The 13,738-nt window shown below is 54.7% G+C and overlaps 1 protein-coding gene across 2 annotated transcripts; it reads right to left on the reverse strand.

Moving 5' to 3' along the window:
* Positions 1-981: 981 nt before the first annotated feature.
* On the reverse strand, positions 982-13,699 carry ACP1 (acid phosphatase 1). Of its 2 annotated transcripts, none has more exons than XM_077844321.1 (6): positions 13,543-13,699; positions 8,802-8,875; positions 8,441-8,554; positions 2,836-2,897; positions 1,188-1,293; positions 982-1,113 (listed from the first exon to the last, which is right to left on the reverse strand). In XM_077844321.1, the coding sequence occupies exons 1-6, from the start codon at positions 13,583-13,585 to the stop codon at positions 1,036-1,038; spliced, it is 477 nt and encodes a 158-aa protein (XP_077700447.1). In that variant the 5' UTR covers positions 13,586-13,699; the 3' UTR covers positions 982-1,035. The 2 variants fall into 2 exon arrangements, with proteins under 2 accessions (XP_077700447.1, XP_077700446.1); XM_077844320.1 differs by lacking the exon at positions 8,441-8,554 and adding an exon at positions 8,602-8,715 and having other exon boundaries at positions 13,543-13,698.
* Between the last annotated feature and the right edge of the window lie 39 nt (positions 13,700-13,738).

The following is a 13,738-nucleotide window of genomic DNA, read 5'->3' on the forward strand; positions in this document are numbered from 1 at the left end:
GGAGCCAGCACCGCGTCCTGCTTTCTGGCTGTAATTACATTTCCAGACATGAAGTGGTTTGAAAGGAACCAAGCTGACTCCCTCATGAAATACAGCAGCAGGTGTCAGAGCCTCTGAGGGTGCAGTGCACCCGGTGAGCAGGAGTGAGTGGGGGGGGGGTGAGCAGGGGTGAGCGGGGGTGGGTAGGGATGGGCTGGGGTGAGTGGGGGGTGAGCAGGGGGTAGGCGGGGGTGAAATGGAGTGAGCAGGAGGTGGGCTGGGGTGAGTGGGGGTGAGTAGGGGTGCCGGCAGGGGTGGGTGGGCATGAGCAGGGGTGAGCAGGGGTGCGGGTGGGCAGGTGTGAGCGGGGGTGAGCAGGGGTGAGTGGGGTGAGCAGGGGTGGGGTGGGCAGGAGTAAGCAAGGGTGAACGGGGTGCAGGTGAACGTGAGCAGGGGTGAGTGGAGTGGGCTGGGGTGCGGGGGTAAGCAAGGGTGCGGGTAGGGGTGGACAGGGGAGAGGGGGAGTGAGCTGGGGTAAGCAGGGATGCAGGGGGGTGGGCTGGGGTGGGTGGAGGTGCGGGCGGGGGGTGTGGGGGTTGGCTGGGGTGGGCAGGGATGTGGGTGGCCTACACAGCCAGCGGGGGAGAGCAGGGGTGGGTGGGGGAGAGCGGGGGTGGGTGGGGGTACCTGGGGTGGGCAGGGGTGTGGGCAGCCTGCACAGCTGGTGGGGGAGAATGGGGGGGTGACCCAGGGTGGGCAGGGGTGTGGGTGGGGGTGACCCGGGGTGGGTAGGGGTGTGAGCGGGGGTTACCCGGGGTGGGCAAGGGTTGGGTGGGGGTGACCCAGGGTGGGCAGGGGTGCGGGTGGGGCCCTGGCAGGAGAGGCTGTGCCGAGGGGCAGGCGTCCCCGTGGGAACAGGGCCGTGTGCTCGGCGGCCTGTGGCTGGGGGCGGAGGGAGGGCGGCCTGGCGCGACAACAACACTTGGCACCGCAGACACCGCGTGGAGGAAACCCCTTTATTGCGTGTGGGGCCCCAGGAAGCGCAGGCCCGCGGCGTCAGCGCACCTTCTCCAGGAAGGCTCGGCAGCACCTGGCACACTGCTGGTACACGGCCTCGAAGTCCGACTCGTTGCCCTGGAAGCACAGGCGGGTCACCACGCGGGCCCACGGTCGCCAGCGCGCGCCAGGGGAGCGGCAGGTGTACTTACGTAGTACGGGTCCTCGATGATGAGCTGGTTCTGCGGGTCGTAGCTCCCAAGGAGTTCGATTTTAGCTCTGCAGTTTTTAATCTGATTACTTTTTCTAGTCAAGTCTCTGTAAAATTGAAACACAAACTTAGTTTCCTGATCCGTGGCGTCAGGCGGAGCTTCAGGGACTAGCCCCTCAACACCCGGCAAGCCACCTGGCTTAGGAGGAACCAGGCCGGGGGCGGAGCGGCGTGACCCCAGCACCGGGATGAGCCACTGCAGCCTGTGCAACCGGAGTCAGTGACTGCGTCCTGCAGGGACACGCGGCGGGGACGACGACACAGGAAAGCGGTGACCCAGAGGCCGCCGCAGCGGGGAGGCCGTGGAGCCCAGTCCCGGGGTGCCCGCCCCCGCCCCACCTCGGCCCTGCCCCGTCTGTGCCCACCCCCACCGCCCCCACTCAGGCCCCACCCCACCGAAGCCCGTCTGCACCCACTCTCACGCCCCCTCACTCCGCCCGCCGTCTGTGCCCATCCCCACCCCCATCCCCGTCTGTGCCCACCCCCACCGCCCCCCAGCTGAACAGCAGTCCCACCGCCCCCACTCAGCACCAGTGGTGCGGTGCAGAGGCAGCTCCTCAGCTCTGCATCCTCCCCCACATGGTTAGCAACCTCCACCGAGCACCCAGGATGTCACCCTGTGCCCCGGGACACAGGGGGCCAGGCCTCCAAGCAACACGGCGTGTCCCCACAGCAACCCGGGCACACGCGTGGGCTCCATCTGCTCCCAGACACCCGCACTGAACACCGAGGGAAGGGACCCTGCTCGTGACCGAGCAGCACCCACCGGCCGCCTGCCGACCACCCGGAGAAATGAGTGCAACATGAGGCGTCCCGCTAAGGGCCTGGCCAGAGCTGGGTGCTCCTGGTGTTCCTGGCTCTCCGCACGCCAGGTAAACCCCAGTCGTGGTGACTGAGGGGCACAGTGCCCTCATCTCAGCACGGGAATGACCTCGTACAGTCTCATGGGTCACCTGACCCCCCACGGCCGTGACACCTGCGTGACATGTCGTGTTCACATCCTGGCACGGCTGCCCGCGTTCTGTGCAGCTCCTCTCCCTGCACACAAAGCTCCTAACTGCCCACACCGTGTCCCCCGGGGTCCGACCCCACGCAGGCCACTGGGCAGTGGCGGGCACTCTGCTGCACAAAGCCCCGGCCACAGCCTGCACACCGACCCGCTCCACCCGTGAAGCAGGGCACGTGCCGCAGCCCTTGCGCCTCCTCCGTAAGATGCAGAGCAAGGGTCCAGGGCTTGGAGTGCAGACGCCACCACGGCATACCCCAGCCCGTCTGCCTGCTTCTGTGGCTAAGTCCGCTAGGGCGGTAAGTCTCCCTGTCCTCACCTTCCCTTCCCGGGCCACACGCCCCGCATGCCCAGGCTCCGGGCTGTGCCCGCTCAGGAGCTCCCCGTGGCCCGCGGGCGCGCCCCTCCGTACACACACGGGGATACGCTGCTCACAACCACACAGGACAGACTGTCCCACACACTGTGACCATCACTACCTTTAGAACTTTAAGACAATAAAAAAATCACTTTCGACCACAAACAACTGGCCTATTACAGAACTGACAGCTGAACAGAAATATCCTCTAGAAAATGGGATTACCTCAGATTGCTTTCATCCATACACAGTATATAATCAAATGTGGCAAAGTCTTCCTTGGTAACCTAAAATTAAACAAGAAGTCAAAAACAGTGTTTATGTTTGTAACAATGGCCTAGAGGCTCCAAAGCAGCACACACACGAAAATTTGCTATATTTGAATTTCTTACTTAAGTTAAATAATTTAGGGTATTTTAAACTTAAAATAGAGTTAACCTATTTTGTCATATCATATTGCAAAGAAATGTTCTATTATCAAGTTCCCTGGAATAACCCCAACAGCATAACACATAAGCACAAAGTCTGACTTCACCGGTAATTCTCAGTAACGAGTATAATTCACCGAACGTATCAAATGTCATGCTTAACCCCCCTCATCTCCGCCTTCCTTGTCCGTCGTCCCTGGTGACACACGGTGGTGAAGAACAACGGCTGCCCATGCCGCTCCCTCCCGGGCAGGACAGCCCTGCACCCGCGGCCGTGGACACCAGGCCGAGCCAGGTGCAGGGGCGTCGGGAGAGCCGGGGTGGGAGGCAGGTGCTCACGGAACGGCCGCCGAGGACCTGGACGCGTGGCTGTCTCCCCGAGGACACGCCATGTGAACACGACGCAGGAGGCCACTCGGTATTTTTACTGATTCTAACCTGAGAACTTACCAGGTCTCCGACATCGTAACTTAGCAACATAAGCCCACTAAAACGTAAGGGGGAGCATTATTTTATGATTCCTGGCTATTATAAATAAGGAGAGGCCACATAGCGAAGGTGGAAATAATTTCCCACAATGTAAGTTTTCAATAATAATCTCCGTCACTAAGAAATCATTTAAAATATAAGAGCACCAGGAAACTAGGAAGGATGCGGAAACCCTGGGTAACCAGAGTGAGGACGCTGTTCATGACGTCAGCTTCGGGGCATCTGGGGGGCTCAGCGGTTGAGCGGCTGCCTCAGGCTCAGGTCGTGACCCTGGGGCCTGGGTCCCATGTGTCGGGCTCCCTGCTGGGGCGGGGGGAGTCTGCTCCTCCCTCTGCCCCTCACCCTGCCCGTGCATCCACTCTCGCTCGCTCTCTCTCTCGAATATAAAAACAAAGTCTTTATAATAATCAGTGTAGCAAACAAATGATAAATACACTCGTTATTCTGTTAAAAATGTAACTTGTGCTCTTCAAATGTACGTGTGTGAGTTCTTAATGCAGCACGTTCATCAGGTGCCGAGGACGGTATCCTGTTAGCACTCCCGAGGTGCTAGCTTATTCAACATCTATTAGAGCCATGCCATGAGCTATTTCCCCAAAACAGCTTATAAGAAACATCCCAGGATTAACTATTAACAATGTTTTTATGGTTTTAGAATTACTACAATTATGGATTGTAAGACGGTCTTAGAACTGAGAGCATGTGAGAAGCGTATGTGATGTTTAGATCACAGTAAGAGCAGCTATGACCAGGCCCTCTGAGAAGGCCGAGGGAAGGCCCCGCGCCGAACAAGCCACGACTTGCTGAGGCAAGCCAGCTCTGCGCCGGAGAAGAGAGCTCGCTGCCTCGGAGCCGAGCGCGTGTGTGAAGCCGTGAGTGTGCCGCTGGGAGGGCACAGCCTGGGGGGCCAGAACCCCAGCAGGAGCCCCCACGGGCAACATGTACCTGCACATCGAAGGTTCCTGGCAACTCAGAAGAGGAAAGACAACAGCGAACCTTAATTACTCTGTCCAAGTCCACCGGTCGCCTGACACTGAACAGATCCCGTCCTCATGACATCACAGACACGGGGGGATCTGAGGCAGGAACTCTCCAAGACGGGGCCTGCCAGCAACGTCACGGTGGAGAGGAGCGGGGCGCTCCCACTGGCGTGCGCAGAGACCAGGGACATGGCCAGACCCCGCGGTGCCCAGGGCCGCCCCACGCACAGTCAGCAGCGCCCAGGCAGAGACCGTGCTCCGGACGCGGAGAAGCCTGGGCAAGGCGCCGCTGCAGAGAAGCTCCAAAGGCCCACCCGCAACCTCACAGGCTGCAGGGACTGGCCGCGGGGCTGGCACAGCGGACCCAGGGAGCAGGGTCTGGCACACACCAGCCTCCTGTCAAATCATCTGCCCCTGCCTCACCTGCTCAGGGCACCCAGAGGGGAGCAGCTGCTGAAGAGGACGCCGGCCAGGCCACGCCACAGGCCCTCAGAGGGGCTCTGGGCAGGCTGTGCTGGGACGGAGCCCAGGCCAACAGGCCAAGCCTCAGAGCCACGGCCCGCAAGGGAGACGGAAAACGGAGAACTTTCCAGAACTGATGGAAACCGTCAAGGTGCATATTCAGGAAGCACGCTTGGCCTACCATACAGGACTGCTGGAAAAAATCCAAAAGAGAAACCTAAAGGCTGCAGAGAAAGTGAGAGCAATTTCAGGAATGGAGACAACGGAATCGATGAATCCGGCCAAATCCTGAAAGCAGAAACACTAGTGATAATCAACAAACTTAACAATTTTACCTAACTGATTTTATGAGGCTACAGAACCGTGACGTGTGTGTATGCCTTGCGTGTGTGGACCCTGGTGTGTATCCCGACATGTGTGACCCTGGGTGTGTATCCCCCTGACAGGTGTGTGACCCCAGGTGTGTATCTCCCTGACAGGTGTGTGACCCTGGGTGTGTATCCCCGACAGGTGTGTGACCCTGGGTGTGTATCTCCCTGACAGGTGTGTGACCCTGGGTGTGTATCTCCCTGACAGGTGTGTGACCCTGGGTGTCTATCTCCCCGACAAGTGTGTGACCCCGGGTGTGTATCCCCTTGACACATATGTGAATCCCCCCTGACATCTATGTGACCCTGGGTGTGTATCCCCGATACCTGTGTGACCCCAGGTGTGTATCCCCGACACCTGTGACCCCAGGTGTGTATCCCCTCGACACGTGTGTGACCCCGGTATATATCCCCAACACCTGTGTGAACCCGGGTGTGTATCCCCCTGACACCTGTGTGACCCCAGGTATATATCCCCCCGACGTGTGTGACTCCGGGTGTGTATCCCCGACACCTGTGTTACCCTGGGTGTGCATCCCCCCAACACGTGTGTTCATCCCCCCAAGTGTGTGCCCTGGGTGTGAGCCCAACAGGACTGCCCGCAGGCGCTCCCCACATGCAGCACGGTGCTCATACACACCCAGCGGGAAGCGGCGGTGGCCTCTGTCGCCCAGGGTGGAGGAAGCAGCTAGCGGGACCAGAAGCAGGTCCTGGAAGCAGCCGTCACGGGCACAGCGGAGAGTGTCACCAAGGGAGAGCTGACCCAAAGGGCACACACTACAGGATTCCGTGAAGGTACAAAGGCAGAAAGAATCCAGGTGGTGACCTCAGGGTGGAGGCAGCGGTACTCGCCCAAGAACCCGCTGACCGCCCGTCAGGCGTCACACAGAAGAACCAACGTATCAACAAAGGAAACATCTCCACGGACCTGATTGACGTGCAGTCACACACCCAAGCCCAGAACGAAGCACCCTAAAGATATTTTACTTGTTAACCCAGGTTTAAAGTATTAGGAAAACCAAAATTTTAAGAGATACAACAGAACAGTTCTCATACACATTGTGACAACCGCTAAGGAGAAAGCCTGTAAAGATGCTGAAACATAACAAAGATCTGAAATGATACTTTTTTTAAGACCTGTGTATTTAAAATAATTCAATTGTACTCAAATTATATGCCTGTGTATGAAAAAATAATCCAATCTCAAAAATAGAAAACCTGAAAGCCTGACAGCTTGAAATCACAAACTACTGTTCAGAATAAATCCACGTTCTCTAAACCGCTGAAAATAGAACTGGGCGAGGTGTGCAAACCCTGGAGACTGGGGCCGTGATCTCGACTGTGTCCTATTCCGTCCAATGAGAATTCACGTAAGGAAAAGTCAGGCCTCCGGGGAGTTCACTTACATGGGTAGTTAGCCGACAGTCAGCCGACAGCCAGAAATGGGAAGTTCACAGGTTCCAGAGTAAATTTATCTAAGCCAAAATGACGTGTGTATTAGTAGCTGCTGAGACGTCGTTAGCGCAGCAGAAGTGTTTCTATGGCACTTCCATGAACGTTCCGGCTCACACCCATACGTGCCTTTATCACAACAAACAAGCCAATGGTCAAAGCCCGGTTCCCCCACCTTGAGGCCGGGTGACCGGTGATAGGCTGTGTATTTTCTCTCCAGAACTGTTTCTCCCCAATCAAAACACGTTTACCCACTACCCCCCCTTCCCTAACAAGGTAAAGGAGAGGACAAAAAGTGGTATGATCAAAAATAAAAACACAGTGCCGTGCGGCAAAACAGTTGGGAAACCTTCAGCAAAGAGCTGCTTTAAGGTAACGGTGATCGGTCTCCGTCCAGTCTGACGCAAAGGTCTCCTCTAACACTCAGTCTCGGTTCCCACGCTGCCAGCCGCGCTTCTACATACGTAATCCACCTGACAACTGATCTTAAAAGCACTCGGCAGCTTCTCACTTCAAAGGACCCAAAAGCTCCTCACTGGACAAGGCCTGTGGTTTCCGAGGCCAGTTCACAGCCCTGCGAGGCCTACAGAGCCTGTACGCCGTATTAGGCTGGATACAAAAGAAGTTACAAGATTTAGCCAGGTTTCTTTTTTAATTTTTTTTAAAGACTTATTTATATTAGAAAGTGAGCAAGAGAAGGGGCAGAGGGAGAGATAGGGTGAGCAGCAGACTCCCGCCAAGCAGGGTGCCCAACGCAGGGCTCACTCCCAGGACCCTGAGATCATGAGCATCATGACCGGAACCAAAATCAAGACTCAGATGCTGAACCAAGGGAGCCACCCGGAGCCCCAGCCAGATTTTTAAAACCATCTAACAGAGTTCCATAAAATAAGGATATTGATAAAGGAACTCCCCTCGCAGAACAATATCTGAAGCATTCTGCACAAGAAATGATGCAGCCTTAGTGGCAGCCCGGGGCTACGGGAGGCGCCACCGCCTTGGTGCTCTCGGGGTTTCTGCAGGAACTCAGAGCTGCGCGGGCACTAACTTGCTTACCAGTTCTAGGCGGCCTCGTACGTAAGTTAAAACGTAAACCTGGGCTCCTCTGCCGTATTTCAAACGTCCAACGGCCCACTGGCTTCCCACGGAACAGAGCGGACACACAGCGCACCTTCCTACCCCAGAATGTCCCGTGCAGCACTCCAGAATCCAGACCCCAGGTCCACTTGCTGGGAGCAGGCTGTGCACCCAGAGTATCAGCGCGACCCTCTAAGACCCTTCACAAGTGAAAATACAGTTTTGAACATGTTACAGAACTTCATTCTACCAAGAGACTTGTAACGTGAGCAGACTCGCCCCCAGGGCTCACACGTTTCAATCACACAGGGACAAATGAAAAAGGAGATTATAACCCAGGTCTCCAGCTCGTAGGCAGGGCTCTCACCAGTATGTGATTATAACATTCTAATCAGCAAATTCCAAGGTGGTGCCTGTCTTCTCAACTGTGGAACCAGCAGTGAAACAGAACGGGCAGCTGGTGGCTATGAAAACGGACCTGGGACAGGCACGCACGAGCACGTCAGTGTGGCTGAGCTCGCCGCTTCTCAAGTTAGGGGCTCCAGTATTAGAAATTAAATGAGATCTCTTCTACCTGTCGTGCTTTATGGGCTGTGTTAATGCCATGATTTCTGAGGCAGCACAGAGCTCTCGGATCTGGTGACCGGCCCACGTTCCAGTCAGAAACAGCGCCACTGTCAATGACCCACTGCAACAGAGAACACACGTGTGCACTTTCAAGTTCCAGTACAGTACCTGCCGGGCAATGTGATTCATGGGGATACCATGCTTCTTCATGCAACTCTGCCCTCGATAATCAGGAGGGTTTCCTATTTCATACGTGGATGTCGCTGCACTGTCTATCCTCCACTGTAGGAGAAAAAAAGAATTTTTTTCGCCATTTCCTGCCCCGAGGCAGCCAGGCTGGCCTCTTTAACATACAGAACCGTACTTACGTTATCTGAAAGCTTTTGATCGGTGACGAGTTTTCTGAAAACGGCTTCTGCAATGGGTGACCGACAGATGTTACCTTAAAAAAGGGGGAAAGCAGAGAGGGGGTGTCAGGTTTAATGCTCCGCGGCCACTTCACCGGTGTCAGCAAAGTGAGGTCAGCATGCACACCTGGGGATGCTGGCCCAACCCGCGCTCCATGACCTGACACCAGCTGCCCAAGGACTCCAACAACAAGTAACTAAGACATAAAAAAACCCAAATCATTGTTTTTCGGGGTTGCTATCGGTGACCCGAGGTAACTCATGTAATCGACGAAGCGGGATGCAACACGCCTATTTTAAAACGAAGTAAAACAGGGTTAAAAATACGTATTTTTAAGTATATTGCACGTAAGGATGAATACTGTTTCATAAAGTACACGAACGCATCCCACCAACAGTAGCTCAACACAGACTTTCAAGGTGCAATCTGCTGGAGTCTGCCTGCTGAATTAGGATGCTGCCCTGCAGGTCACCCAGAGCTTCCCGCATGGGCTGCGAGTTCTGGGACTCCCCAGGACCACCCTCTCTGCTAGAGGTTCAACAACTCTCTAGAAGAGAAAAAATTAAGAAAATGCAAGGCTTGGGATTATAGTTTTATCATAACCAGAAAGATTCAAAGCAGAATCAGCCAAAGTTAGAAAGCACGGCGAGATTCTGGAAGTCTCCAACCTGAAGCTTTCTGGTCCTATGACACGTGTGACCCTCTCGTCATCCACATGGGACAAAATACTCAGGGAACTGCCAACCCAGGATGCTCCCCGGGGCTCCAGAGCCAGGGGAGTTCCATCACGCAGGCGTGGATATGGGATTATGCCGAACTGACTGCAGCTGCCCCCGGCCCCAATGTGTGGCTCACCCTCCAGGCATGGATTACGTGAGGACCCCTTGGAACAACAAAACACTGTCATCCTAAGGACTAGGCTAAAAGCATGAACAAGATAATGAGAAAACTCCTCACCAGAAAAAAAGGAAGAGGAGTTGAGCTCTTAGGAAGAGGACTTACTGGGTGGCTGTATCACTAAGAGAACAATCAACGTGTGCTGGTGGGTCTGGTGGGCGCAGCCCTAACTTCCCAGCGGGAAGGGGATGTTCTAAGACACAGGAGCCCCGCACTGTGCCAGGGCCTCTTCCCACAAACGGCTGCAGGCCTAGAGAGCCTGGAACGAAAGGGGAGACTCACTACGGGGCAACACAGAGCACACTGGGCGTCAAGGGAGCTGCGTTAGGCAGACACGGTCACCTCTACTCATCTGAAATCTTCGGGTTTGTGATAGGCGTGGGGCACCGGATCTTCTGAAGTGTGAAACACAACTGATGCCCTGGTAGGTGAGCCCAACACCGACTTTACCACAGTATTCTTCAGTTCGCACTTTAGTCTTAGGCCTTATAATATATTTATAAACCACAGAGGTTGCAGTTTCCACAGCAGTGAAGCTTATCAACCACTCAACCGCAACAGGGAACACGGGAATGAGTCCTCGATGTCCTCTATGAGGTAGTTTGTGTTGCAACGTTTCTCCTTAAGACATTCTGGATTCTTGTTTTGTTTTTAAAATAAGTATTATCATCCCTACTATGTTAATCACTGAAAAGGCTCTGACGACGTAGAATTGCTTTATCTGTCCCCGCACACCCTGGGAATACTTTATCTGCCACTCTATTCACTTTAAGACCACTGTTATTATTTTGAAACTTCAGAATAGATGCTTACAATCTCACATCTAAAGACATAATAAGGGCAGCCCGGGGGGCTCAGCGGTTTAGCGCCTGCCTTCAGCCCAGGATGTGATCCTGGAGTCCTGGGATCGAGTCCCACATTGGGCTCCCTGCGTGGAGCCTGCTTCTCCCTCTGCCTGTGTCTCTGCCTCTCTCTCTCTCTCTCTCTCTCACTGTGTGCCTATCATAAATAAATAAATAAATAAATAAATAAAAAATTTAAAAAAAAACATAATAAAAAGACTAGTCTCATCTCTTTACAAATAATTAACTACAAAATAACAGCTCAGATTCCCCACAAGACAAAAACTAGGATTATTTACTGCCTTAAAGTCAAGCCATATTCATCCACACTGACTTTTTTCCCAGATAGTTGTATTTACCGCAAGATGTATGTGTAAATATAGATGGGAAAAAATTACTACTGCAAAAATTAGAAGTCAAGTCATACTACTTACAAAATTAGCGGAATTCTGCTTCTCCATAACTTACTCTCTGGATTTCAAAAGTTGCTATCACTAAATTAAGGCATTATTAAAAATGGAGCTCATAAGTAAAACACAGGGCAGCCCGGGTGGCTCAGCGGTTTAGTGCCACCTCCAGCCCAGGGCCTGACCCTGGAGACCCGGGATCGAGTCCCGCGTCGGGCTCCCTGCATGGAGCCTGCTCCTCCCTCTGCTTGTGTCTCTGCCTCTCCGCCCCCACCCCCATAAATAAATAAATAAAATCTTAAAAAAAAAAAAGTAAACCACGGTGCTTCAGGTTCACCTGTGGAAAGTTCTAAGAACTTAAAATGTCATCTGCAGACTTCTTTAGAAAAAAGCTCAATCTGTGAAGTCTCCTGCTTGCTTTTTTCCAAATTAGGCAGCATATTACATCCTTACCCAACACCTGTACTCCAAGGGCTAAGACGCACAAAAGGAAAAAATGACATTCTCCAAGGGTAGGGACGGTGTCTCCTACTTTGGGCAGCACCCCTCACAATGGGCAGCACAGAGGAAGTATCAAGAAGTATCAATCAGTTGTAGGAAAGAGGTCATCTGACCTCACTAATCTATTATCACTTCCAACCACGCTGGAAGCACCGGGGCCTTCAACAGTTGAGCGTATCTCTTAGGCACAAAAACACGAAACCCTCAATAATCTTGCCAAAATAAGGAGTGCGGTTCTTTCCCGCCATCAGCCTTACCAATGGAAAACATCTGACACTCCGGTCTGAAAAGGCCCAAATAAATGCTCTGAAGGAATGTAGTTCTTACATTTCAAAGATACAGCATTCTTAGTGCTCCGTGTCGGGCGATCGTGCGAAAAGGCATTCGTCAACTCCTGGAACCTGCCCAGAATCTGACCCCTCAGCCCCCCACCCGCGATGCACTCGGATCCAGCACACGCTCCTCTGCACCCCTGGCCTCACCCCTGCCCAGTCTAATCTCAAAACAGCAGCTGAACACTTCTCTCTAAATGTCCCAGCTCCGCTCAATGGCTTCATCCTCCAGCGGATTATCTCCTCCAGGGTGAGCCTGAGCCCTCACGTGGCCTCACCAGACAGGTCTCTGTAGACCCTAAAACAGCATCTGAAAACTATGACCCGTGGCTCCCTCCGTGTACAGTCCACAGAACCAGGAATAATTTTTACCTTTTAAATAACTGGAAAAACTCAGAAGTAGAATAAGATCTTGCAGCATGAGAAACTCACATGGAATTCAAACTGCAGCGTCCATAAATAAAGTTATACTGGGACACGGCCAAGCATTATTGTTTATGTATTGTCTAGGTCTGCTTTTGCAAAGCAGCAAATATTTACTTTCTGGTTCTTTACATAAGGAGTTCAGCGTCCTGCCCTGGAGCACTCATTTCTTGTAAGGAATAGCTTCCCCGTGCATCCGGAATAGTTTGTTATGTATTTGCGGTGGCATTGAGAAAACAGGCACTGAAACTACCCTGGAGTCTCCAGGTACAGAGGAAGGTGTGGCTGGAAAAGGCTACTGGGTCTCTAGGCCAGGCCAGCGGTTTCCCTCCAGCATGAACAGGACCAGCACTCCTGTTTCAAGGCTGGTCACCCACTTTCTTCTGGGCCCGGGATGCTTTTCCGAAGACCCAGGGCTTGCTTTCTCTGCCTCAAGTCTTTGCCCAAGCGTCACCCTGTAGGTAAGGCCACCCCAACCGTTTTACTTAAGAGTGCATTCCACGCGCACCCCCTTCCCTGCCCTACAGTCCTTGATACAATATCAACTTATTAGATAACCAAGTGCTTGGGTGTGAACCCGAGCTCTGTGGAGGCAGCCACTTTGTCTGCGTTGCTCCGTCTCCCTGGCACTGAGAAGACGGGCTGGTACTACAGCTCGTGCTGACACAGAACACTGCCCGGAAGATCAACACACACGCCACACGTCCCCCGAGAACGAGCACCGCGGTGGTAATGTCCGCATAACCGGCGACACTAGGGCCTGCCAGACACCCAACAGGAACCGGCTGCCTTTAATCACCGTGGGTTCCGGACGCCAGCCTCCAACGCAGAGCTTAAAACCCAAGTGATGGCCGCCACCAAGGTGAAACGAGGTGGTCCTTCTGCTTTCCCCTCATCAGCAGACTGAGCAGGTGAGAGGTAGTCCAGCGTGGATAGGACTGAGCGCGTAAGGGGGACCCGGGTCGCGGGGAGGCCAGCAGGTGAGAGGGGACCCCGAGTGGACAGCGGGCAGGTGAGCGGGTAAGTGGGCAGGTGAGTGGGAAGTAGCCTGGGGAGCGGGCAGGTGAGCGGGGACGCGGGCAGGTGAGCGGCAGGTGAAGCGGGGATGAGGCCTGGGGAGCGGGCAGGTGAGCGGGGACGCGGCCTGGGGCGCGGGCAGCAGGTGCGCCGCGCGGATGGGAGCCTGCGGGGTCCGTCGCACCGCCCGCCCCCCCCCGCCGTCCCCGGTCGGACGCAGCAGCACAGCCCGGACCCCCCCGCCCGGGAGAGCCCGCCCGGGGCCGGGGCGCGCCGCCTCACCGAGACACACGAACAGCACAGACTTGGGCACCTGCTCAGCCATCTTCCCGCGCGCACAGCCGGGCGCCCACGGAGCGCGTCGGGACGTTTCCTGCGCGACGCATGCGCACCTCGAGCGCCCCGCCCCGCGCGCCTGCGCAGGACGCCCTCAGCCGCTCCCGGGGGCGAGCGCCTCAGCCTTGCGCCTGCGCAGTAC

Source organism: Canis aureus, chromosome 12 (assembly GCF_053574225.1).
Source record: "Canis aureus isolate CA01 chromosome 12, VMU_Caureus_v.1.0, whole genome shotgun sequence".
NCBI classification, from domain to species: Eukaryota; Metazoa; Chordata; class Mammalia; order Carnivora; family Canidae; genus Canis; species Canis aureus.

Excerpts from the sequence above, each read along its gene's own strand:
- ACP1 (XM_077844321.1), bottom strand. The coding sequence starts at position 13,585 with ATGGCTGAGCAGGTGCCCAAGTCTGTGCTGTTCGTGTGTCTCG. Across the intron at positions 8,555-8,801 it reads ATCAAAAGCTTTCAGATAAC|TGGGTCATTGACAGTGGCGC; the intron begins GTAAGTACGGTT and ends TCTCTGTTGCAG. Across the intron at positions 2,898-8,440 it reads CAGCCCATAAAGCACGACAG|GTTACCAAGGAAGACTTTGC; the intron begins GTAGAAGAGATC and ends GTTTAATTTTAG.